This window comes from Carassius gibelio, chromosome B10 (genome assembly GCF_023724105.1).
Source record: "Carassius gibelio isolate Cgi1373 ecotype wild population from Czech Republic chromosome B10, carGib1.2-hapl.c, whole genome shotgun sequence".
In the NCBI taxonomy this organism is placed as follows: domain Eukaryota; kingdom Metazoa; phylum Chordata; class Actinopteri; order Cypriniformes; family Cyprinidae; genus Carassius; species Carassius gibelio.
The window spans coordinates 14,965,207-14,990,372 of NC_068405.1; the positions used below are offsets into that span (position 1 = coordinate 14,965,207).

General features: G+C 35.4%; 1 protein-coding gene across 1 annotated transcript in view; it reads left to right on the forward strand.

Moving 5' to 3' along the window:
• Positions 1–25,166, forward strand: part of cxadr (CXADR Ig-like cell adhesion molecule) — a 71,178-nt gene that overhangs the window by 22,624 nt on the left and 23,388 nt on the right. The window contains exon 2 of the mRNA XM_052566588.1: positions 6,437–6,606. Coding sequence (XP_052422548.1) covers positions 6,437–6,606 — 170 coding nt within the window. The remainder of the gene's footprint in view (positions 1–6,436; positions 6,607–25,166) is intronic.

Here is a 25,166-nt window from a genome sequence, read left to right on the forward strand (position 1 = left end):
GTGTTTTAACCATATACAAAGGGGATTTCAACTATGGGAAAGTGTTGCACTATTTGTGGTGGGGGATGGAGAGTGCGAGTGACCTAAAGGTGGGCAGGAGAAAAAATGTAAATGGTTCTGCATTAATTACTGTGTCTGTCTCATGGTTAGGGAGCAGAATAGAGTAGAGAGGAGAGGAAAGGTCACTAGCTCTTTGTCTGAAGGGCAGTGAAAAGAGCGGAGGAGGGAGCTGATGATAAGCAGATGCTAAGAGAAATGAGAGTAATGGCCCATTGGCTCAGGCACCTTATAAGATGAATAAACTGCCTCTTGTTCCTTGAGGACATGAGAGGGAGTCAGACTGGGGCTGATTCAAAAAGTCAGAGATTCTCATTGCTTCTTACTGCTAGCCACTGACATCTTTCCTATTTAGTTCAGCATATTTGATAACAGGACTGTTGCTGAAATGTCATTAGGAGGCATGTATCTGTTTACATGTAATAATATAGCAGATGCTTTTATCATAAATCACTTACAAATGAGACAATGTATGAGCAATTTATTATACTGGACCCAACAATATAAGCAGCACCACTGTGAACTATAGTACAAATTGTGTTGTTGTTTTTCATGATTCTGGATTAATCGAGGGCTCATAGGACAGGTATGTCTAAAATAGTTAAATTGACAATGTATAAGCTCATCTCTACTTTTCTTTGGTCTTACACCACTTGCATATTAATTTCAGCAGTTTTACTGTAAAGTTCAAACTTCTGGGCTAAATCCAGATGATGGCAGTAGGAAGATGTTTTCTGTTGTATTCTAACAAATGAATTCAAAGAGATTGCGATGCTATGTAAATGAATTGTAAATGAGTGAATTGAGTTATCTTTTTTTTGTGACTAGCTGGCATCTGCTGTATTTTTAAATAAGAACTATCAGCATTTATTAATCCTTCCACCCATCCTGGAAAATGTGGCACATTTGCCATGATCCTCTATAGAGCCGTCACACTCAGCGTTTGTCATTTTCTTGTACTGTCGGAACCCCAAAATAACTCCCACTCCACTGCTGCTTCTGAAAAAAGCATTTATGTGAGTGAGAGAGAGAGCGCTCAGTTTGCAATTTAACAGTGTACTCAGCCATCCTCGTATGACAACCTAATTACAATTCAAGCTTTGCTGTACTGCATGCAAAACAGCTCCGCATGCTGATATGCAGAACAATCCTGTTAGCTTTTGATATGCATTAACTCTTTTCTGTTTGTCTGTACTCCAGAGGGATCGAAAGATCCTTTCAAGCCTTCCTCCTGTTGCATGTCATATACACAGGAGTAGTGTTGTCACGGTACCAAATTTTCAGTATTTGGTAACGATACCAGTGAAAATCCATGGTTATCGTACCAATGCAAAACACACAAAACATGCTAATAAAAAAAATCGACTATACTTTCTTTTAATCAAAACTGTGTACATATTTAATTTTAAGTGGCTTTTGAAAACCTTCTAGAGAGATTCAGCCAAGAATAAAAAATTTAGCTAAAAAATAAAAAACGCAACTTCTTTTCTGACTGATGACCCAAACAATGTTAAACATTTGTACTTTTTTCTGACACGCATATTTTAGATTCACAATTCAATTTAAAAGCCTCTGGCTTGTAAAAATAGTAAATATCATCATGTCCTCTTTTTTTATAATTTTTTTTTTTATTTAATCTAATAAAATTTATAGACCTTTCCTGTGTATGGCTCCGATATCGCAGAATTGTGGAAATGTGACGCACAATTTTATCGCTGTTTTATAATTTATAAATGTCCTCGACTTGCTGTCAATCATATTGACATCATCACACGCACTCTGCTTTTTTTCTAACCTTCTCAAACATTCAGACATGCCTGCTCACATTTATAGTGTATTTTGACTATCCTGGTACAATATTGGAAAAATAATGCAATATTTAGTTTTTCTGCAGTACATATAGGCCTATGGATATGTAAAGAACATAAAGATCCTTAAACCTTTAATTCTTAATTTCCTGTTTGTTATTCAAGTTTTGTTTGTGGCTGCTGCTTAAGTTTGTGGACCCAGGTCTGTTTTTTTTTTTTTACTTTGAGATAATGTGTGTTTCTGATCTTCAAATGACTATAATTGTGGTCTGCGATTTTAAAACTGATTGTTAACCCCATAGCTTTTAGTCTTTTGTTTACCATTCACTCTCTGTCTGACCTCACTAAACTATTACTCTCCTCTCTCTCAGCCTCCCCCACTTTTTTGTTTGTATCACTCACTCTTTATCTGCATTACCTTCCCCCTTTTCGTTCAACCCCTCTCTGGCATTCTCAGAATAATGTGTTGCCAGGAGACCAGATTCTCTAACTATTGTGAGCGCACAAATGGGGTCTACAATCAGCAGGGCTGGGGCTCACAGGACCGATGTGACAGGGAAAGTTTGAAGGGAGGGAGATAAAAAAAATGGGGGACTGGGAGGAGAGAGTTTTGTGGTGGTCTTGTAGCCTCATTCTAGTAGGTCAAATTGCTTTTTCAAACCTCGTAGGATTTGTTGTGTCATGCTCAGCTGGTGGAGGTCAAGAACAGCAAGGCATAGATGGATATTCTTAGAAGGCCCCCTTATTTCAGACCCACATGATCATCGTCCGTTACACTTGAGATGCAGCTTTAGTTTTGTGTCGTAGCTGGTCATGTGACTAGAAGGGTTTTTTGAGCTTCAAACTTCAGCATGGCACATGTCTGTTGTTTTTGTTGAGAAGTTTTACATGTGTTTGCCAAGGCAGCAGATCCTAAGTTTGTTCTTGATTTAGTATCTGTCTTATTTTGCTTAATCTTAAGAAATTTAATGGAGGCTTGTACTGTGCATTTTCCATTTCATTAGTGATTACCTAAGCACAAGGTTTGATTTTTTTTTTTAAGCCAACTTAGTTGTTATTCTTGTCTGAAAAACGCTAGGTTTTCAAAAGCCCTTTAAAATTAAATTTGTACACCATTTGGATTAATTGAAAGCATTGTCAATTTTTTTTAATTTGCATGTTTTTGTGGTTTGGGACCGCAATTGGTACCGAGAACCTTGGATTTCCACTGGTATTGGTACCGAATACTGAAATTCTGGTACAGTGACAACACTAATACACACTTTTAGAAAAAAAGGTCAAAATGCCCATAAAATGTAAAAATAAATTTAAACTTATTGGAACCGATTTATTTCTTTCCGTGCTGTGAACTGACCAGAACACAGAATATAAAGAATAACAAAAACAAGTTTTACACACACACACACACACACACACACACACACACACCAGTATGTAAAGAGATATTTAAGAGGGTTTATTCTCCAAATAGCTCTAATTTCATGTTGCAGAAAAATGAGTTAAGAAATTGTGTATGGACTCTTGTTCTTGTTCCAAGTTACCTTCCTGTCCATTGATTTTTGCCTCTTACAAAAACCACAAAGCCTTCCAAGACGACAGTAAAGGCTTATTTCATGCTTGAGCTTTAGTTGGGCTAAAAATTGAGTTAAGTTGCAATGTTAAGATAACATAATTTTTTTTTATTACCATTATTTTGATATATGCCTTAGTTTTAGTTTGTAATGTTAAATGGATTTTTTTAATTATTATTTTTATTTATTTATATATTTGTATTGGCAAATAAATGCATTAAACCGGTTTAGTTTTAACGGTAATTGGTTATGCAATTTCAGCAATAAAAATATTTATTTTTCTAAAAAGAAATTTTTTTGTTTGTTTTTTTTGTTTTTGTTTTTAGAGACCTATCTTATTTTCTCTTGTATATCTAGTATTGAGGTTTAATATAGAAAAATTACTTCACAGATTACTCGATTAATCCATGGAATAATCGGTAGAATACTCTATTACTAAAATAATTGATAGCTACAGCCCTAGATTTTTCATTTCACAAGTCCATCTGTTGGCTCTGTTAAACACGTTATGCATAATCACTGGTGTCCATCAAATGTGTTAAACTGTTATCTACCATTTCATTTGCATGATTATAGTTGAGAGAAAAAAAGGGTGGCAAAAAGGTTTAGACTGTTTTGTGTTTTTTGGTATTATTTTGGTTCTTAAGTCATATCACAGTGAAAAAATAAATAAAATGGAGTTGTGATTAGCATGGTAGTGGAGCACAACTCTATAGATTTTAGAGCCAGATTCATGGCTCCAGATGGAGAGTATAGGCATAGGTGATTGAATGAAGTCATGCCCTCAATGCAGCCCTGATCTCAGCTAGAGAGCTGGCTATATTAATTCAAATGAAATGAAATGCAGCCTTCAGCCAGGGTCACCAAAGTATCCATTCGTTTAAAGAATTACTTTGATCACGGGTAAACAAGCATACATTACTGTTAATGGGGGATTCTTGAATGGCCCATGCCAACAATATTAATTTGTTGACTGCAGTGCCGCTTTTCATTTTATTCAGTATTCCTTGTGCGATACACATTTGTGATATTTTTCAGCCCCACAAATCAAAGCTGCGGTGATACCCAAGAGAAATATGACACACTGTCATCATAGGTGTGACATCTAAACGGTTCTCTCTTATATAATGCGGTGTAACACACCCTGCAACTTCATTCAACTGCTTGTGTTATGTGAAATGTCCATTAAAAGCTGATCTACAACCAGGCCCTTGATTGTGACAAAAGAGCAGAACCTACTGATTAGTAGCTAGACTCGTCCTCTATGATGTTCTGATCTCTATGGGAATGGCACTTGTTTTTTTTGAAAAACTAGACTTTCTTGTTCTGAAGTTTCAGCTCTGCATCACTGTGAATATCTGAGGGTGGAGTCCGCTCACTGAAACTTCTTTAGAAACATCCCAGATGTAATCAGAGCTTGGTCACAATAACTTTTTGTCTTTTATTCATTATCTTTCCATCTATCCGTCTGTCTGCCTATCTATCTATTAGGGCTAGGTAAAAATCAATTTCTCTTTGAACCAATTCTCATTTTTATGAAACAATATTGATTTTTAAATGCTAAGAATCAATTAGCCTAGACTGGGTTCAGTTATTGAATGGAACATTTTAGCCAAAATGTATAAAAAAACAATAAAAATCAATTAATTTTGATGAGAAACAAAATCTCGGATTTGAGATTTTTACAATTTTAGTACAGTATTTAAACAATAAATGGTGTTCTGGTGCTGTTTAATATGGATTGACAGATCGCTGTAGCATCTCAGTTCAAGAGAAGCGGCGGTGCAATATAAGAGCTTGTTAACAGTGTGACGTAAGGTTTGCCTTAGAAACAAACATTTGGTGACCATAAGCTTGTTAGTCAGTAAGAAAAGTGAAATCTAGAGAGAAACCTTTTGCTAAATATATACACAAATATATAATTCAAATACAAATAACAATAACAAACATTTACAGTAAATGGTGGCTGTCAAAAACCTGACGGATTTAGTCAAACAAATGAAACACTGTAGAACAGTAAAAATTATAATTTATTTTAATAATTTATTATAATTATAAAATAATTTTTACTGTTCTTCAGTGTTTCATTTGTTTGACTAAATCTGTCCGGTTTTTGACAGCCACCATTTACTGTAAATGTTTGTTATAAAAGTTTATGTAATTGTAACTGTATTATTATAAACTTAAATGAGTGTAATTTTAAGTGTTTGTATATAAATCAGTTAATTTTAACCTTCAGGATGTAGAAACAACTGACTCTCTTGTACATTTTATAGCATTAGTTGCTGTTTTTTTTTTCTTGAACATTTGGCATGTTCTGTACCTGATACAGTATTTGTACAGAATAATCAATAATAAATTAAATCGAAATTAAAGCTTATGTATTACTTTGTTACTTTTTAATTATTTATTTGACTTGGTCTGTCATTTATCATCATTATCATTTATTATTATTATTCACTTGAATATTGAACATGCATATTGCTGGTGTTCCTGACCAGTAAAAGCCATTTATTTACTATGTGTCATCAATCAAGAAGAGTTTAAAAACTATACTTCGGCCTGTCTGGATTATGTTAGGAAATGATAGTATTCCTGCAGACAGATGCTTTTTTGAGGTTTATCTAATGTCTGTACTTATTCTTGTGCTCTGCTCTACAGATCCCTACTGTTGTCTGCTCTGTTAGTAGTCATTTACTAAATTATGTTCATTCCAAGAATAGATTATCTCGGATGTATTCATCTTCAGCTGTAATCAGGTCATGCACACCATGCATATCTTCTCAGACCACAGAATTCAGTCATTGTCTCAAGGATGCTGCTTTGGACGGGCTTTGAGCTATAACTTCCTAGTGTTAACAGATCCAAACCATCCAATGATGTGAAAATAGCACCCATCCACACATTTACTAAAGAAGCTGATTGTGCAAATGATTCCTTTTGGAAATAATATGTGGCATGTTCATTACTGTTTGAAAGCATTATCTTTTCTCCTCTCAGGCCCAGCCTGTGGACTACAGATCACTTCCACTGGCCCCACATCCATTGAGAAAGCCAGTGGAGAGACTGTGAAGCTGGACTGTCAGTTTACTCTTGCTGCTGAGGATTCTGGGCCTCTGGACATTGAGTGGAGCCTGCAGCCCTCTGACAACCAGAAAACAGAGCAAGTGGTGAGTGGACAATGTGATAGTGAATCAGGTTATGAGATATGGTTAATGTCTGTGTGAAAGAGACTGTCTCTTTATGTACTTGGGGAATTGCATTATTCAAAAGCCTCTGGGAGGTTTAGTTTGACTTTGTCCCTTGTACTCCATCGCCTCTCTTCCTGTCACAAGTTCTTGTTTTCAGCAAAAACACAAACTCTCAGAACAAGTTTGACTGCTCTTTTGTGCAAAGCAACACAGTAACATTCTTACTGCACAGTCATCAACAACCACACTTGTACGCAGCATTCTAGCTAGAGTTTTAAACAACATCAGAATCTAACCAGTCAGAAGCTGTATGATTTTTAACTTAATGCTCACACACAAGCAGCTCATAGCAGCTCATTTGTGTCACTAACAACATGCATAGGGAATGCAGCATAATTTTTTAAGGTTGACCTTTCATTGTACATTTTACCTGCTTTGATCAACAGTGAGCAGGTTCTGGTTTGTGAGCTCCACATCTGTCAGAGGGAAACACAGCTCACCACATTGAGGGTTTTATGAACGTGTCATCTTGTTTTAGTGCTCTGTAAAGTTGCTCCCTAGATGGGTATTTGTGTGGCTTTACATTTAAAGGTCTGGTTTTACTCACATGAATGTGCATTTGAATTTTATTGGTTTTGGCTGAAGTTAGTTGATTGATTGTTTTATATTGATGTTTTCTGTGTATGTGTCTATGCGCTTATACTTCGCTATGAATTATGGTCTGCAGAGGCACTGCTTTTTCCTCTATGTCCGCACAGATATTATCTCTGTAAGAAAGACCATAATTAAAGTCTCTCACTTCTTACAGAGGGCTGAGTTTTGCCCAAACACTGGACTTGCAGGTAGAGTAAGCAGCCAGATATATGTGTGCTTGTCTGATGCAACCCCTTCATGCAGAGATTACCTCATACTCTTTCTCTCTAGAGATTATGCATTTAGCTGGGGACAGAATTGGGTCAGGAGCCCTCAATGGTCGATCTCTCTTTGGTATCCTTGCACCTTTATTCATATCTCTCTCTCTCTCTCTCTCCCGTGTGCTCTCTCTCTTTTTTTCTTCTCAAAGCTCCTTCATTTCTTCTGTCGTTCTACACCTAATTTTTTATTCTATTTTTATCGTTCTCCCTTTCTTCTCACATTTTTGTTCCCCTCAATTGCTCAGTTTGCTGTTTGCTGGGTTGTTCTCATGGGTATAGACCTATACTCTTCCCCGCTCTCTTCTTCCAGGCTTTGCCCCAGGACTTGAAATTTGTCTTTGACCCACTTCATAGTTTTTAATGGTTTAAAAGAAGTTGAAGGTTGGACACAGGCTACTTTAATGTTTGTGGATGTGTTTTGGGAGATATTCCTAACATTTATTATGCCCCCGTTCTTTGTAATGCATTTTCCTTAGGGCTGTCACTTTTTATTCGTTATTCGAATATGCATTCGAACATGACATGAAATATCCATAATCGAACTATAAGTAGCCTATATAGTAGCCAGGCATGTCTGTGCGCTCCGATCATATGTTCTCCACCCCGGGGAACATTGAAAATAAAAAGAGAGACGCACTTGATCAAGATCAAGTTGTTAGACTGGTGTTTCTTGCAAACAATATTAAGAAATTAATTAGGCTAGGTTATATGCCTTACTCCTGCTGCTGTTTAAGTTGTCACGTTATTGTTTGTGCCTGTTCTGAATTGTTGTTTTTTTTTTTTTTTCATCTAGCCTAATGTTGTGGGATATGCATAGTGGCACTTAATATAAATGTATATTATTAAGTTGATAACTTGCTGTTTCAAAAAATAGGTAAAAAAATCATAATCCAGATAGTCCTGTTTATGAATCACTGTTAATACGTTTGTAATTAATCACTGTTAATACGTTTGTAATTGAATCTCCATTAGGCTACGGTGTTTTTTTTTTATGCGTGGGGGGGGAGGCATGTAGATATTCAAATATATTCGAATACATTGCATTATATTCGATATCCGTTCGAATTTGATTTTTCTCAAAAGTGGCAGACCCAACATGTAACTTGACTACCGCTAAGCTTCAGGACCATCAATACCATTCTTGATACTTGCGTTGTTTTAACTCCATATATTTCAATGTTAATTGCAAATTAGAAGTTGCTGCTTGTCATTTTCCTTCACTGAATGCTGTGGCCGATGTTTGCTCAATGTGGGTTTGATACTCATGCTCATGTGCGGTGTGTGTTTGCGTACAATCAGTCATTGCAGAAAGATTGAAACATTCGAAAGTGTGGGTTCACTCTACAAAACTAAGCGACACCAGTGTCAGATGCAATATATGCAGTAGTGTAATGGCGAACAAAGGAGGCAACACTAGTAATATAATGAAACATTTACCAACAAAACCCAACGTCTATCTTTCAAGGCTCCAGCTCCAACCGAAACTCACGAGACAAACACATCAAATGTTAATTCAGCGGTAGAATTACACTCATGAGACACTGCACTTATCTGCAATCACAAAAGTACATTATTTGTGTGTGCTTTAAAACCTTGCCGGTTAAACATTTCATTTGCGTGCTGTTCTGATGTGCTTATTCAGAGCACGTACACTCGACGCGATCGTAACGTTACACTAAAAGGCCGGTCAAACAGCACCTGATTACTTATCTTAATTATCGTCTGATTGCACTAATACTGTAAGAAACACACAAGGTTTACATATAAAAACAGTTAGTTACGTCTAAAATGAAAGTAAACAGAGAAATGGATGGGTGCAGCTCTTAAAGGGACAGTACCAAACATGCTGCCGATAAGCCGATCGATTAAAGGAGTAGTACACCCAAAAATGTTAATTGTCATTATTTAATCGTCATGTTGTACCAAACCTGTAGTAATTTATTTTTTGTGCTGAACACAAAAGATGATTTTGAATAATGTGGATAACCAAACAGTTGCTGGTCCTCACTGACTGTGATAATGGCGAAAAACAATATGGAAGTTACTTGGGACCGGCAGCTGTTTGGTTTCCCACATTCTTAAAATAACTTATGTTCAACAGAAGAAACCTACTCATTCAGGTTTAAAATGACTTGAGAGTGAGTAAATGAGAACATTTTCATTTTTAAGTGAACCATTAATTTAATGTAAAAAAATAAACAATAAACAGAGAAAAATAACTCACTGCACTTGACTGAAGAACTTCAATACAGTTGATAAAATTCAGCAGTATTAAAATAACTTTTCACATCATCTCTTTTTGCAACAAATAGTATTGATAACCGTATTGATTATGTACTGGTATTGATAAGCGTTATCAGTATCAGTAAACTATACCCATCCCTATTTATAACGTTACAAAAGATTTGATTTTAAATCTATAAATGAACTATTCATCAAATAATCCTGAAATAAAATGTATCATGGTTTCCACACAAATATTAAGCAGGACAACAACTTTATCATCACAGTATTTCTGTTTTTACAGGATTTTTGGGTCTTCCTTCACTGATTGGCCTTGAAAAGCTACTAAATGAGAGAAAAATGAAAGGAGTTTGAAACAAAGACCAACTGACTTTTCAGTGTTTGGTCTATCTTAGACACATCCTTTCTTTTTCATCTCTCACTTTTGATCCAAGATAAAAGAAAAGGGCTTGACACTACACAAAGACACAAGGCTGCTTTTTGTAGGAAAATAAATTTCCCGCTGTATTCAACAACATTTCCTATTTTTTTTGAGAGCAAGAACTGAAAAGAATAGATTTAGCCTTGAATGCAGAACCCAGTTTCCAATGATTGTGTTCATTGTGAAGGTCTTTGGGAGACAGTGAAGCATGAATGATTTTCTTGTTTGTGGGACGCTGTTGACAAGTTGACGAATTCCATACAATACTGCATTGGTCATTAGTGTTAGCATTTATATTGAAGAAGGGATGAGGTTTGGGGGTGACACTCACTGTACATGCATTGTGGCTCCATAATCTCTTACAGTACACAGCACCTTCAATTGCACAATAGTCACACTGTGATTGAGTCTGAGAGGGACAATGGGAAACGCAAAACAAAAGGAGATAATTTAGAAAATAGAATCAAACATGCAGTGATTTTTATCATTGCTTTTTTACATATAAAAAGGAGATAAGATCGTTTTGAATGACCCCAGTTGCTGTTTTTGCATTGATTGGAGAATTTGTGTTTTGATATCTGTAAGTGTAAGTAAGAGAAATGGTGTTTGGTTCATTTGAATAGTTTAATTCAACATGAATTGCCATTAGCTTTTAATTATAATGCCATACATTACAATGTCACAAATTGAGGGTAAGGTTTTTTTGTTTTTGAAAATGTGTCTGATGCTCACAAATGGCTCACAATATGAAATACGATTTTAAAATAAACTGTTTTCTATTTGAATATATTTTAAGTTGTAATTTATTCCTGTTGCATAATTTATACCAACACTGTTAAAAACTTTCAAAAGTACAGCATTTAGTTTGATATGGAAATATTTTGTAAGATGACTTTACTTTTGATCAATTTGATACATCCTTGTTGGAAAAAAAAGTATTAAATTCTTTAAATATTAAATTATTAAATTTAGTAATCTGTAATAAACAATATAAAAGGTAGAGGACCTTGTTTTATCCATCTGGAATTGTAAAAAAAAAAACAAGAAAAAAAAAAACATTTGCATAATGTGGGTTTGCTAGCGTAATGCCTAAATAACATTTGAACTAACTTAACATTTTAAAGATATTTCAGGGAAATGGGAACTGGCAAGTCAATACATTTGTAAATGCAGATTACAAACAAATTATCTTTGGACCAGGAATATGCATTTAAAGAAGTAATATAAGGTACTTTTTAGAACTGTATGATTAGCAATGTATAAGCTGTGGTGGTTGGCATGTACTAGTTTCCTGTAGCAGATACTGTGGGTCAGAGCAGCATCTGTGGTTGTGCAGTGAGGCTAGACACTGATGTAGACAGGCAGGCCTACAGAAACTGCCTGAGCTGGAAAGCAGACTGATTTCTAACACAGGTGACTCAGTGCTGCTTTGCATTTTAAAAAAGTCTGATGTGGCCCTGGAGGAAGTGCATATACCTACAGGCATACGCATACACACTCAAGTGTAAACAAGATGCACAAGTAAACCTATGCACACTTTGATTTTAAAGTGACACTGTGTCCTTAACTTGTAGATGGTGGTGAAACAGCACATGAACAATACTTAGTCTTCACTATGGAGGGTGTCAAAGTCAGGATGAAATGAAAATAGCATATCTTTTTTTCTGTGCTGTAACGTACGTCTGAGTGTAACAGGTTATTGAAAAATAAAGAATATAGGGCAGGAATTTGGTTCTGTCCTTCAGTTTAATTTTGTATCTTTTGTTCTCTGCCTTGAGCAGACTTTGTTTTGACTTTTTGAATTGAATTGCATTATATAGTGCCTGTATGATGTAGCTACAGGCAGTTGTCCTTATCCCTCTTTTTAGGGCCCGAGCACCGAGGTGCGAGGACCCTCTTGTATCTGCTTTGTTTTTTATTATTAGGGCCCGAGCCAATGGGCGCAGGGCCCTATTGTTCCCCTAAGGATTATTCTTATTATTTTTATTTTTTTTTTAACCTTCCGGGGGTTTTGGGGGGCCTTAACATACTCAAAAACTCTTGAAAATTGGCATACACATTGGAACCTGCGGCCATCAGGTCGCCGCAGAGACTGGAACCCGGGCGTGGCACAGGGGCTCTACAGCGCCCCCTGGAACACCGTCAGAAAATCCTGAACCATAGCTCACACATACTTGCATGTATTTATATGAAACTCAGTACACTTATAGATCTCATTGAGCCGAACAACTTTCACGCTCTATGTCATAGGCTCCGCCCAACAGGAAGTCAGCTATTCAGGGCTGTTCAAAAAAAGCATGTTCTGGAATTTGAAATACTCCTCTGAGGTTTTCCACCCGTTCGCCACAAAACTTGGTGAACATGATCTCAAGACATTGAGGATGAAAAATTGCGAGGGGATTTTTGATATCTCGAACGGTTCGCCCGTGGTGAGGCGTTGAAATTAGGGCACAAAATTTGAAACAGGAAGTGCCTAATAACATCCGCATACATTTCCTGAGTTTCATCAAACTTCATCGGTTTGTTCATTGTAATATGTTACTCGCATATATGTAACTATAAGGTGTCAAAGTTACAGCGCCACCAACTGGCAGCAGGAAGTGTGTCATTTTCTAAATTCTTTTAATTCAGCGTCTTATTTTTACTCGATTTGCTTCAAACTTCATCAGAATAATGACAAAATACAGCTGATGTAAATCTGTTGTGGGTATACTGATATCTAATATAGTGTTGCCATGGCAACGTGTCAAACTTGAATATTCTGTTATGGTGATTTTTAGGCAGACAACAAGCTCAGATTTACATTAAACTCAGAACACATATCAGTATTAATGATATCTAGACAATGGCATAAGCTTTTAAAAGGACGTGATGGAGGCACTCTATAGCGCCACCTTTTGTCAAAAGTGGGGGGGTTAGTTTTAGCTACAGACACCAAACTTGGTACATAAATTGTTCTTATCAAGACGGACAATTTTCTAATTCACAGTCATAAGCTACGACCAACAGGAAGTCAGCTATTTTGATTTGAATATGTATTTTTGGCAAATTCGGCTGTGAATTAATGCATACTCCTCACAGGGGAAGTGCACTATACACACCAAACTTTGTCTACATGTTGAAAAAACATTGAGGAACTTAAATTGCGAATGGATTTTGGATAGCTTGAACGGTTTTGCCGTGGTGATTTTTTGAAATAACAGTAAAAAGGGAAACATTAATTGTCTGGTATTTTTAAATTGCAGCTTCCAAACATTTCAAAACCATTTTTCATTTAGAGAACATGCGATTCTGAGGAAATATGTATAGTTTCACAACTTTACAACACTGTAAAATTAAAATAAAATTATAAAACTGTCAGACATCTGATCTCACTCTCTGGCATTCTCTCTGTGTGAGGGAAAGGAGGGGGGGGGGGGGTGCTTGAGGACCTGCCTGACAGAGAGAGAGAGAGATAGGGAGAGAGATAGAGAGTTAACATCTCTTTAATCACCAGAAAAAAAAACTGTAATTGTGTGTTGTTGATTTTTTTCATCATTACAGCTTAAGAAATCTCTCTATCATTTTCTATCATTTTTAGGGACGAAAAAAACCTAGTACAATTTGTAGGGCTCAGACAAAATTATTTTATATAATTAGGTTAAGAATTATGTAAATTGCAAAATAAAAAAAGATTTTAAAAATACATACACGATGACACGATGTATATATTTTTTTATTCTGATAATAATTTTAAACTTATTTGATACTGACCTATGACAGCCATTCTGTGACATGACATGACATGACCTGAATTTACACAATCTTGCTGATTTAACAGTAAAACAGTTCAGCTCACAGATAAAGACTAAGCTGTAATGCAGGCAAACATATTTTACAAATGCTTATAGATCAATAAAATTGTTAAAAATGCTTTTTCACAAAGTACATAATAATAAGGCACGTTGATATTCTGATGACATTTTTTTCCAAGTGCATTTTACCAATTTCAAATCACATCAATCTTAATAAATACTATAGATCTGGTATTTCATGATTTATGAGTGATATATATAATTGTCCTCGATGGCTGGAAGTGAAAAACTCATATTCAGGAGTGCTGAATTTTTAGGCATGTCTTCTTGTCATGCATTGGTCATAGAGCTCATTGTAGCGATGCTTCAGGTGTTGAAATAGATTTGTTATAGATTATACAGGTTCACTGTTTGCAGAGTGTATACAGTATGTGTATGTGGTGCAGACGCAGTAGCGAGAGCATGTTATTGTTACGCAAAAACACATTAAAATAATGTGCGAGCATGAATCTCTCCGCTTGCATGCACATTTCCTTTACTTTGATCAAAAACGTGTCCTCTGATACATGCTGCTTTAGCAAAGCAAAAAAAAAGCAAAAAAAAACTTCTTTCAAAGTAAAACAATATGTATTTTAAAAAGCTAATGAATTTTACTGGTAATATAGTTTTATATAATAATTTCAGAAATGTTTATAGATCAATAAAAGTATTTTTAAAAATGGTTATAGATCATGAAAAGTGCGAATAAGCTCTCTTTGGTTTACATTAGTTAATGCATTAACTAACATGAACTAACAAGGAACAATCTATTTTTCAGATAATTTATTAATCTTTTTTATGTTAGTTATTCCTATCATTAAAAATATTATTATTTATGTTTTTTCACAGTACATAAACTAATTTTAAAATAAAAATGTAATAAAAAAAATATTATTAATAATGTATTAAAATATTTTAACTAAGCTTTAATTAACATTTATATAAACACTTATATTGAAAGAGACTGAAATTGAAGTAATTTTTACTTTTAAAAACCACTTGTAAGACACAGTTAACAAATGCAGTGAACAGATGAAAGGACAGAACAACAAAGATATATAGTGCCCCCTATTGGCAACAGGAAGTGTCATATTTTACACTGCGACAAACTACTCCTAGAAATATTTTGACATTAATGTCTTTTTCGTGGTCAGTCTATCTTGAGTTTTTGTTAAAGGTCGTGTCCATGGCGCCATGACAAAATTGATGTCTCGCCATAGGAAGAGAAGTTGTTGTAACTCAGGCATAAAATATTCGATCTTCCCCAAACTTCAAATGTTTGATAAGAGTCTTGGCCTGAACACATCTGAAGGAAAATATTCCATTATAATGATAGCACCACCTGCTGGCAAAAAGAAGATTGGCACATATAAATGACTTTGACATATTCCACTTATATTTACGACTTTAAATGCATATTTCTCGCCGTTCGCTTTTTTTACTGAAGCCGCTTGCTGGCGGTGAGCCCGGGTGCGAGGGCCCGATCATCGCTGCTTGCAGCTTTAATTAGGGCTCAAGCCTGGAGGGCGAGAGCCCTATTGTTTTCCTTAGGATTATTAGGGCTCAAGCCCGAAGGGGCGAAGAGCCCTATTGTTCTTCTAAGGATTATTCTTATTATTTTTTTTATTTTTTATTTAACCTTCCGGGGGTTTTTAGGGGCCTTAACATGCTCAAAAACTCTTGAAAATTGGCACACACATTGGAATCTGCGGCCATCAGGACGCCGCAGAGGCTGGGACCCGGGCGTGGCACAGGGACTCTACAGCGCCCCCTGGAACACCTTCAGAAATCTTGAACCATAGCTCACACAGACTTGCATGTATTTATATGAAACTCGGTACACTTATAGATCTCATTGAGCCGAACAACTTTCCCACTTTATGTCATAGGCTCCGCCCAACAGGAAGTCAGCTATTCAGGGCTGTTTAAAAAAAGCATGCTCTGGAATTTGAAATACTCCTCTGAGGTTTTCAACCCGTTCGCCACGAAACTCGGTGAACATGATCTCAAGACATTGGGGACGAAAAATTGCGAGGGGATTTTTGATATCTTGAACGGTTTGCCCGTAGCGAGGCGTGGAAATTATGGCGAGAAATGAGAAACAGGAAATGTCTAATAACATCCACATACATTTCCTGAATTTTATCAAACTTCATTGGTTTGTTCGTTGTATGATACCGATCGTATATATGTGACTATTAAGAGTCAACGTTATAGCGCCACCAACTGGCAGCAGGAAGTGAGTCATTTTCAAAATGTTTTGAATTCAGCATCTTATTTTTACTCGATTTACTTAAAACTTCATCAGAATAATGACAAAACACGGCCGATGTAAATCTGTTGTGGGGATATCGATATCTGATATGGCGTTGCCATGGCAACGTGTCAAACTTGAATGTTCTGTTATGATGAGTTTGAGGCAGACACCAACCTCAGATTTACATGAAACTAAAAACACATATCAGTATTAGTGATAGCTAGACAATGGGAAAAGCTTTTAAAAGGGCGTGAAGGAGGCATGCTATAGCGCCACCTTTTGTCAAAAGTGGGGGGTTTAGTTTTAGCTACAGACACCAAACTTGGTACATAAATTGTTCTTATCAAGACGGACAACTTTCTAATTCACAGTCATCAGCTACGACCAACAGGAAGTCGGCTATTTTGATTTGAATATTTAAATTGAGCTCTGATTTAATGCATTCTCCTCAGAGGAAATGTTCACTATACTCACCAAACTTTGTCTACATGTTGAAAAAACATTGAGGAACTTAAATTGCGAACAGATTTTGGTTAGCTTGAACCGTTTTGTCGTGGTGATTTTTTGAAATGACAGTAAAAAGGGAATCATTAATTGTCTTGTATTTTTAAATTGCAGCTTCCAAACACTTAAAAAAAAATTCATACAAAGATCAAATCATTCTGAGGAAATATGCATAGTTTCATGACCTTACAACACTGTATGATTAAAAGAAAATAAAAAAAAAAACTGTCAGACATCTCAACTCACTCTGTCCCTCTGTTTGAGCAATGTATGTGTGCTGACTGAGTGCATGTGTGTGTGTGAGTGTGTGTGTGTGAGTGGGGGATGGGCATGAGCTGAGTGGCAGACACAATGAGAGAGAGAGAGAGAGACTTAATCATCTCTTTAATCACCAGAAAAAAAATGTATTTTAAATTGTTATTTTTTGTTGCTGTTGCTAACATTGCTGTTTTCATTACAGCTTAAGAAATCTCTTAGGCCTTATCCTTTTCTGACAGTTTCAGGAATTAAAAACAAAATTCTAAAAATACTTATTTGTGCTGCAAATAATAATTTCAACTCATTTGATACTGACCTATTCCATCCTGTGACATGACATGTATCTACATTTTTAAAATCTCATGGATGTAACAGTAAAACTGTTCAGTTCACAGACCAAGACTAAGCTTCTTTCACAAATGCTTATAAGTCATTAAAGGATTTAATAACACTGTAAAATAATGTCTAATTTGTTAACATTAGTAAATGCATTGGTAACACTTTATAATAACTGCACTCATTAGTAAATAGTCAGTTTATGCTTTATAAAGCCTTGTCCCAATATTAATAGTCAGTAGTAAGCAGTTTATAAATACAGCTATAAATAGCTTGTTCTTGGTTTATAAGCACATTTATTAAAAAGGAGAGTAATCTTTTCAGTTATCTTCCTATGAAAAATTAAAAAAAATAAAAATAAACAAACAACAACACAGATTGATACAGAACTCAGAAATTTTATTGTGGATTTATGATAAAATCAGCATGTAAAAATGAATTCATACTCCTCCGAGAAGACATAAGTAGTTCACACCAAACTTTTTCAACATGATGCTAATATACTGAAGATGTTAAATTGCGAATGGGTTTAGGATACCTTAAATGGTGTGGCCATAGCGATTTATTAAAGTAACATAAAAAAATACAATAGTTATTTTACGATATCTTTAAAATTTTTAATTTCAACTCTTCATAATTTTTTATATATGTAGAAGTCATCATTTGAAGGAAGCACAGTAAGTTTCATAGCTTTATCATTTTCAAGAGCCAGCATAAAATTAAAACTATCATAACTTATAAATCAAGCTTGCAATTCTTAGTACCAATAATGGCCACCAGATGGAGTATAGGATTACTTTTAAATAATTATTGTAGAAACGAGTATAATTTAAATCATTTATAGAAATCTTTCAAAGAAAAATAATATGAATTTTATGTATTTACTGATAAAATGACCCTCACTTAATTAGAATAACAAGCTGAAGTATTGTGAACTGTATATTAAGAAATAATTCTTTATAGGCTTTATGGACAGATAAGTTTTGAGTGACTCTTGAAGGTTCAGCCCCACATCCTCTTTTACCACTGTTTAAAGAATTTATCTTACAGAACAGGTGCGAATTAATTTTGGATAGCTTGAATGGTTTTGTCGTGGTGATTTTTTGAAATAACAGTAAAAAAGTAACCAGTAAATGTCTTTTTATTTTTTTAAAGTGCAGCTTCTAAACACTTCAAAAAAATGTACACATAGAAGACAAGTCATTCTGAGGAAATATGCATAGTTTCATGACTATACAACACTATATGGATGATAGAAAATTAAAAAACTATCAAACATCTGATGTAACTCTGTCCCTCTGTCACTGTGGGTAATGTGTGTGTGTGTGTGTGTGTGTGTTTGTGTGTGTGTGTGTGTGTTAAGTGAATTAGGTGTGAAACTATCAGGGAGCATTTAGTCTCCAGTGCCAACATTTTACAGAACTGCCACTTTCCTGGAGTCTCAGAATTACAATGTGTCAGGTTCTGAGAGATCTAAGATTCAAAAAAATGATTTAATTAGAATACCATGAAGTATTGTGAAATACTATATATTAAGACTTTATATATAGGCTTTATGAACAGATTAGAGTGACTCGTGAAGGACCAGCACCACCTCCTCTTGTCTGATGGTTTGAGGAATATATCTTCCAGAATCCGGGATTAAGATTTAGGAGCTCATTTTTATTCCACCTCCTTTCCTGAAAGTCTGTCTTGCAGAATTGACTAAAAATTAATCTTCACATTAATTCCTAATTATTTTGCAATTCTTTTTGTCAGTTCTTCTTGACCTGTTTTTTTTCTTCTTCTTTTCTGACCTCATGACCCAGTCAGAATTTTTTGTACAATGGCCAAGTCTTAACTTATCAATTTCTGTATTGCATTTGTGTTTGATATTTCTCACAGGCTTTACAGAGTTAAAACTCTTTTTTTAGCGCATTTCATCTGTAAAAGAAAACATGCCCAATAATTCTGCACACATGAAAATAAGGAGTTTTTCTCTTCCAGCTTTCCTGGACTATTGTATAGCACTCATAAATGATTAAATAAAAAATAATGGTAGTTATTAAGATTGATATGGTTTGGAATTGGTAAAATGTGCTTGGAAAAAAATCACAATAAAACTGTTTTAATGTTTAAGTTTGGAACATTAACTGACATGAATGAATGCTATATAAATATTGTTCATGTTAACATAATGTTTAGAAATGAAATATTATTGTAAAGTGTCACTAAAGTTATATATATTGTTCTGTGAATGTGATTTTAAAGTCTTGATGATTCGGATTAACCCTTTAACTGCCATATCCTTTAAAACCTCACTGCCAGAGGGATATTGTGAATGCATGTGCCCGCTGGGCACAGTTTACCTGATGCCACCGGGGTGGTGATGGCATTGGTGGCTTGAGCCCGCCATCGCTGCTTGCAGCTATATTTTTAGGGCTCAAGCCCAAAGGGCGAGAGGCCTATTGTTTTCCTTAGGATTATTTTTTATTATTATTATTATTATTATTATTATTATTTTTTTCCAACGTCTCGGGGGCTTTTGGGGCCCTTAACGTGCTTAAAAAGTCTTGAAAATTGGCACACAGATTGGAACCTGCGGCCATTAGGGCCGGGCAGAGACTGATACATGGGCGTGGCACAGGGGCTCTACAGCGCCCCCTGGAATATGGAGGGCCATATATCATACATTCTTGCTCGTAGACGTATGAAACTCGGTACACATATAAATCTCATCAATCCAAACAACTTTTGTATTGCATATCATAGGCTCCGCCCAACAGGAAGTTGGCTATTTAGGGTTTAGTATTAAAATTTTTCGTCAAAGTTGTGGGGGCTTTTGGGGTCCTTAACATACTCAAAAACTCTTGAAAATTTGCGCACACTTTGGAATCTGTGGCCTTTAGGAGCCTGCAGAGGCTGGGACCCGGGCGTGGCACAGGGGCTCTACGGCGCCCCCTGGAACACAGTCAGAAATGTTGATGTATAGCTCACACATACTTGCACATATTCATATGAAACTCAGTACACATATAGATCTCATCGTGCCAAACAACTTTCGTATTGCATGTCATAGGCTCCGCCCATCAGGAAGTCAGCTATTTAGAGTTATGTAAAAAGCGCATGCTCTGGAATTTGAAATACTTGTCATAGGTTTTTTTCTCGATTGCCGCCAAACTCGGTCAACATGATCTCAAGACACTGGGGATGAAAAATTGCCAGGGGATTTTTGATATCTCGAACGGTTTGCTCGTGGCGAGGCGTTGAAATTATGGCGAGAAATGAGAAACAGGAAGTGTCTAATACCGTCCACATACATTTCCTGATTTTAATCAAACTTCATCAGATTATTCGTTGTATGATGTCGATCGCATATATGTGACTATTAGGAGTCAAAGTTATAGCGCCACCAACTGGCAGAAGGAAGTGTGTCATTTTCAAAATGATTTGAATTCAGCATCTTATTATTACTCGATTTGCTTCAAACTTCATCAGAATAATGTTAAAACACAGCTGATATAAATCTGCAAAGGGGGATATTGATATCTAAAAAATTGTTGCCGTGGCAACATGTCAAACTGGAATACTTCTCAGGTGATTTTGAGGCAAATAACATACTTAGAATTTCACAAAACTCTGAACACACATCAGTATTTCTGATAGGAACTTAAATTGTGAATGGATTTTGGATAGCTTGAATGGTTTTGCCGTGGTGATTTTTTTAAATGACTTTACAAAGGGAATCATTATTGTATTTTTAAATTGCAGCTTCCAAACACGTCAAATAATTTTTTCATACAGATGACAAAGTCATTCTGAGGAAATATGCATAGTTTCACGACTTTACAACACTGTATGGATAACAGAAAATTAAAAAAACTGTCAGACATCTCATCTCACTCTGTCCCTCTGTTTGAGTATGTGTGCTTCAGACTTCCATTGTCTGAGAGAAATAGCGCCCCTACAGGTTCAATTCCCGGACTTTTACTTTCACTTTTAAATCGGTTAAAAATACAAACAAATACTTAGATTTAATTCACACTGACAAGCTAAACCAACGTATCTGATTATTACCGGTTCAGGGCTCATGGATAAATTATTTCTGGCCAGAGATACGTGAGAAATAGGAGAGATGAATCACCGCTGTGATCACGAGCGTCTGGAGTAAAGAGCTCAGAGAAAACGAATTTATTCCTGTTTTAAAGCTTTTAAAAATAAATTATTACAGCGATATCACACAATCAACCAATTAGAACACACCAAGAGCTAAACTAAGATGTTTTTGAACTGTTTGTGTGAAAATGAAATATTTGCAGCTGCCTATCTGAAATCACCGCCTCCGATCAGCGCGTACAGTGTCCAGCTCAAAACAAACGAATTTATTCTTGTTTAAGAGCTTTTTTAAATAAAATATTACCACAAATGCACACAATAAACCCATTGTAACACAACAAGAGGTAAATGCAGGTGTTTGTGACCTGTTTAAGTGTGCAAGACTATTTGAAAGCGCGACTGGCAGAATAACATAGCTCTCGAGCTGCAGGTTTCTGTCTTTCGTCGTACGAACGAACACATAACGGACAAGATTATTTCAAAACACATAATAGCTTGGCGAATATAAACGAAAACAGCCACGTGAACATAAACTGGATCTACTGGATTTGAATATTAAAGTGACCACATTTACCACTTGCTTCTGTCTTCAATTTTAATCTATATAAAAAAGGAAACTCATTCGACTTGGCTGCTTTTTTAATGTGTGCGTATTTATTTATTTATATTTTTATACATTTTGTATCATTTCATAGTTTGTGTATTACAATTATAAAAACAAAAATAAAATTAGCCACTCACATAGAAATAGCTTAGGCCTTAACCTTTTTCTGTCAGTTTTAGGGATTTTTAAAAATCCTAAAAAAACCTTATTTGTGCTGCAAATAATAATTTCAAACTCATTTGATACTGACCTATGACATCCTGTGACATTATATTTATTTTAATTTACATAATCTCATGGATGTAACAGTAAATCTGTTCAGCTCACAGATCAATACTAAGCTGTAATACAAGCAGAACTTTCACAAATGCTTATGAGTCATTTAAGGATTTGATAACACTGTAAAATAATGTCTAATTTGTTAACATTAGCAAATTCATTGATAACACTTTATAATAACTGCACTCATTATTAAATAGTCAGTTCATGCTTTATAAAGCCTTGTCCCAATATTAATAGTCAGTAGTAAGCAGTTTATAAATACAGCTATAAATAGCTTGTCCTTGGTTTATAAGCACATTTATTAAAAATGAGAGTAAGTTATCTTCCTATGAAAAATAAAAGATAAAAATAAACAAACAACAACACAGATTGATACAGAACTCAGAAATTTTATTGTGGATTTATGATAAAGCCTGCAAATGAATTCATACTCCTACTCATACTACTCCATACTCCTTTTTCAACATGATGCCAATATACTGAGATGTTAAATTGTGAATGGGTTTAGGATAGCTTAAATGGTGTTGCCATAGAGATTTATTAAAGTAACATAAAAAAATACAATAGTTATTTAACTATATCTTTACAATTTTTCATTCTAAATCTTCATAATTTTTTATATAAGTAGAAGTCCTCATTTGAAGGAAGCACAGTAAGTTTCATAGCTTTATCACTTTCAAGAGCCAGCATAAAATTTAAACTATCATAACTTATAAATCAAGCTTGCAATTCTTAGTACCTATAATGGCCACCAGAGGGAGCTATAGGATTACTTTTAAATAATTATTGTAGAAACGAGTATGATTTAAATCATTTATAGAAATCTTTCAAAAAAAATGAATTGTATATATTTTACTGATAAAATGACCCTCACTTAATTAGAATAACAAGCTGAAGTATTTTGAACTGTATATTAAGAATAATTCTTTATAGGCTTTATGGACAGATACGTTTTGAGTGACTCTTGAAGGTTCAGCACCACATCCTCTTTTACCACTGTTTAAAGAACTAATCTTACAGAACAGGTGTGAATGAATTTTGGATAGCTTGAATGGTTTTGTCGTGGTGATTTTTTGAAATAATAGTAAAAAAGGAACCAGTAAATGTCTTTTTATTTTTTTTAAAGTGCAGCTTCTAAACACTTAAAAAAAATGTACACATAAAAGACAAGTCATTCTGAGGCATATTTCCTCAGAATGACTGGTCTCATGACAATAGTTTCATGACTATACAACACTATATGGATGATAGAAAATAAAAAAACTATCATACATTTAATGTCACTCAGTCCCACTGTCACTGTGGGTAGTGTATGTGTGTGTGTGTGTTTGTGTGTGTGTTAAGTGAATTAGGTGTGAAACTATCAGGGAGCATTTAGTCTCCAGCGCCAACATTTTACAGAACTGCCACTTTCCTGGAGTCTCCAGAATTACTCGGTGTCCGGCTCTGAGAGACTTAAGATCCCAAAAAAGTATTTAATTAGAATACCATGAAGTATTGTGAAATACTATATATTAAGTCTTTATATATAGGCTTTATGAACAGATTAGAGTGACTCGTGAAGGAAAAGCACCACCTCCTCTTGTCCGATGGTTTGAGGAATATATCTTCCAGAATCTGACTTTCTTGACCTGCTTTTTTCTTCTTCTTTTCTGACCTCATGACCCAGTCAGAATTTTTTGTACAATGGTCAAGTCTTAACTTATCCATTTCTGTATTGCATTTGTGTTTGATATTTCTCATGGGTATTTCATAATTTTCGACCTTACAGTTTGAGTTAAAACTCTTTTTTTTTCAGCGCATTTCATCTGTAAAAGAAAACATGCCTAATAATTCTGCACATGAATATAAGGAGTTTTTCTCTTCCAGCTTTCCTGGACTATTGTATAGCACTCATAAATGATTAAATAAAAAATAATGGTAGTTATTAAGATTGATATGGTTTGGAATTGGTAAAATGTGCTTGGAAAAAAAATCACAATAAAACAATGTTTTAATGTTTAAGTTTGGAATATTAACTGACATGAATGAATGCTATATAAATATTGTTCATGTCAACATAATGTTTATAAATGGAATCTTATTGTAAAGTGTTACTAAAGTTATATATATATATATATATTGTTCTGTGAATGTGATTTTAAAGTCTAGATGATTCGGATTAACCCTTTAACTGCCATATCCCTTAAAACCTCACTGCCAGAGGGATATTGTGAATGCATGTGCCCGCTGGGCACAGCTTACCTGATGCCACCGGGGTGGCGATGGCATTGGTGGCTTGAGCCCGCCATCGCTGCTTGCAGCTATATTGTTATTATTATTATTATTTTTCTTCAAGGTTTCGGGGGCTTTTGGGGCCCTTAACATGCTTAAAAAGTCTTGAAAATTGGCACACACATTGGAACCTGCGGCCATTAGGGCCGGGCAGAGACTGATACACGGGCGTGGCACAGGGGCTCTACAGCGCCCCCTGGAATACTGAGGGCCATATATCATACATACTTGCACGTAGATGCACGAAACTCGGTACACATGTAGATCTCATCAAACCAAACAACTTTCGTACTGCATTTCATAGGCTCCGCCCAACAGGAAGTTGGATATTTAGGGTTTAGTATTCATATTTTTCGTCAAAGTTGTGGGGGCTTTTGGGGTCCTTAACATACTCAAAAACTCTTGAAAATTTGCGCACACTTTGGAATCTGTGGCCTTTAGGAGCCTGCAGAGGCTGGGACCCGGGCGTGACACAGGGGCTCTACGGCGCCCCCTGGATCACAGTCAGAAATGTTGA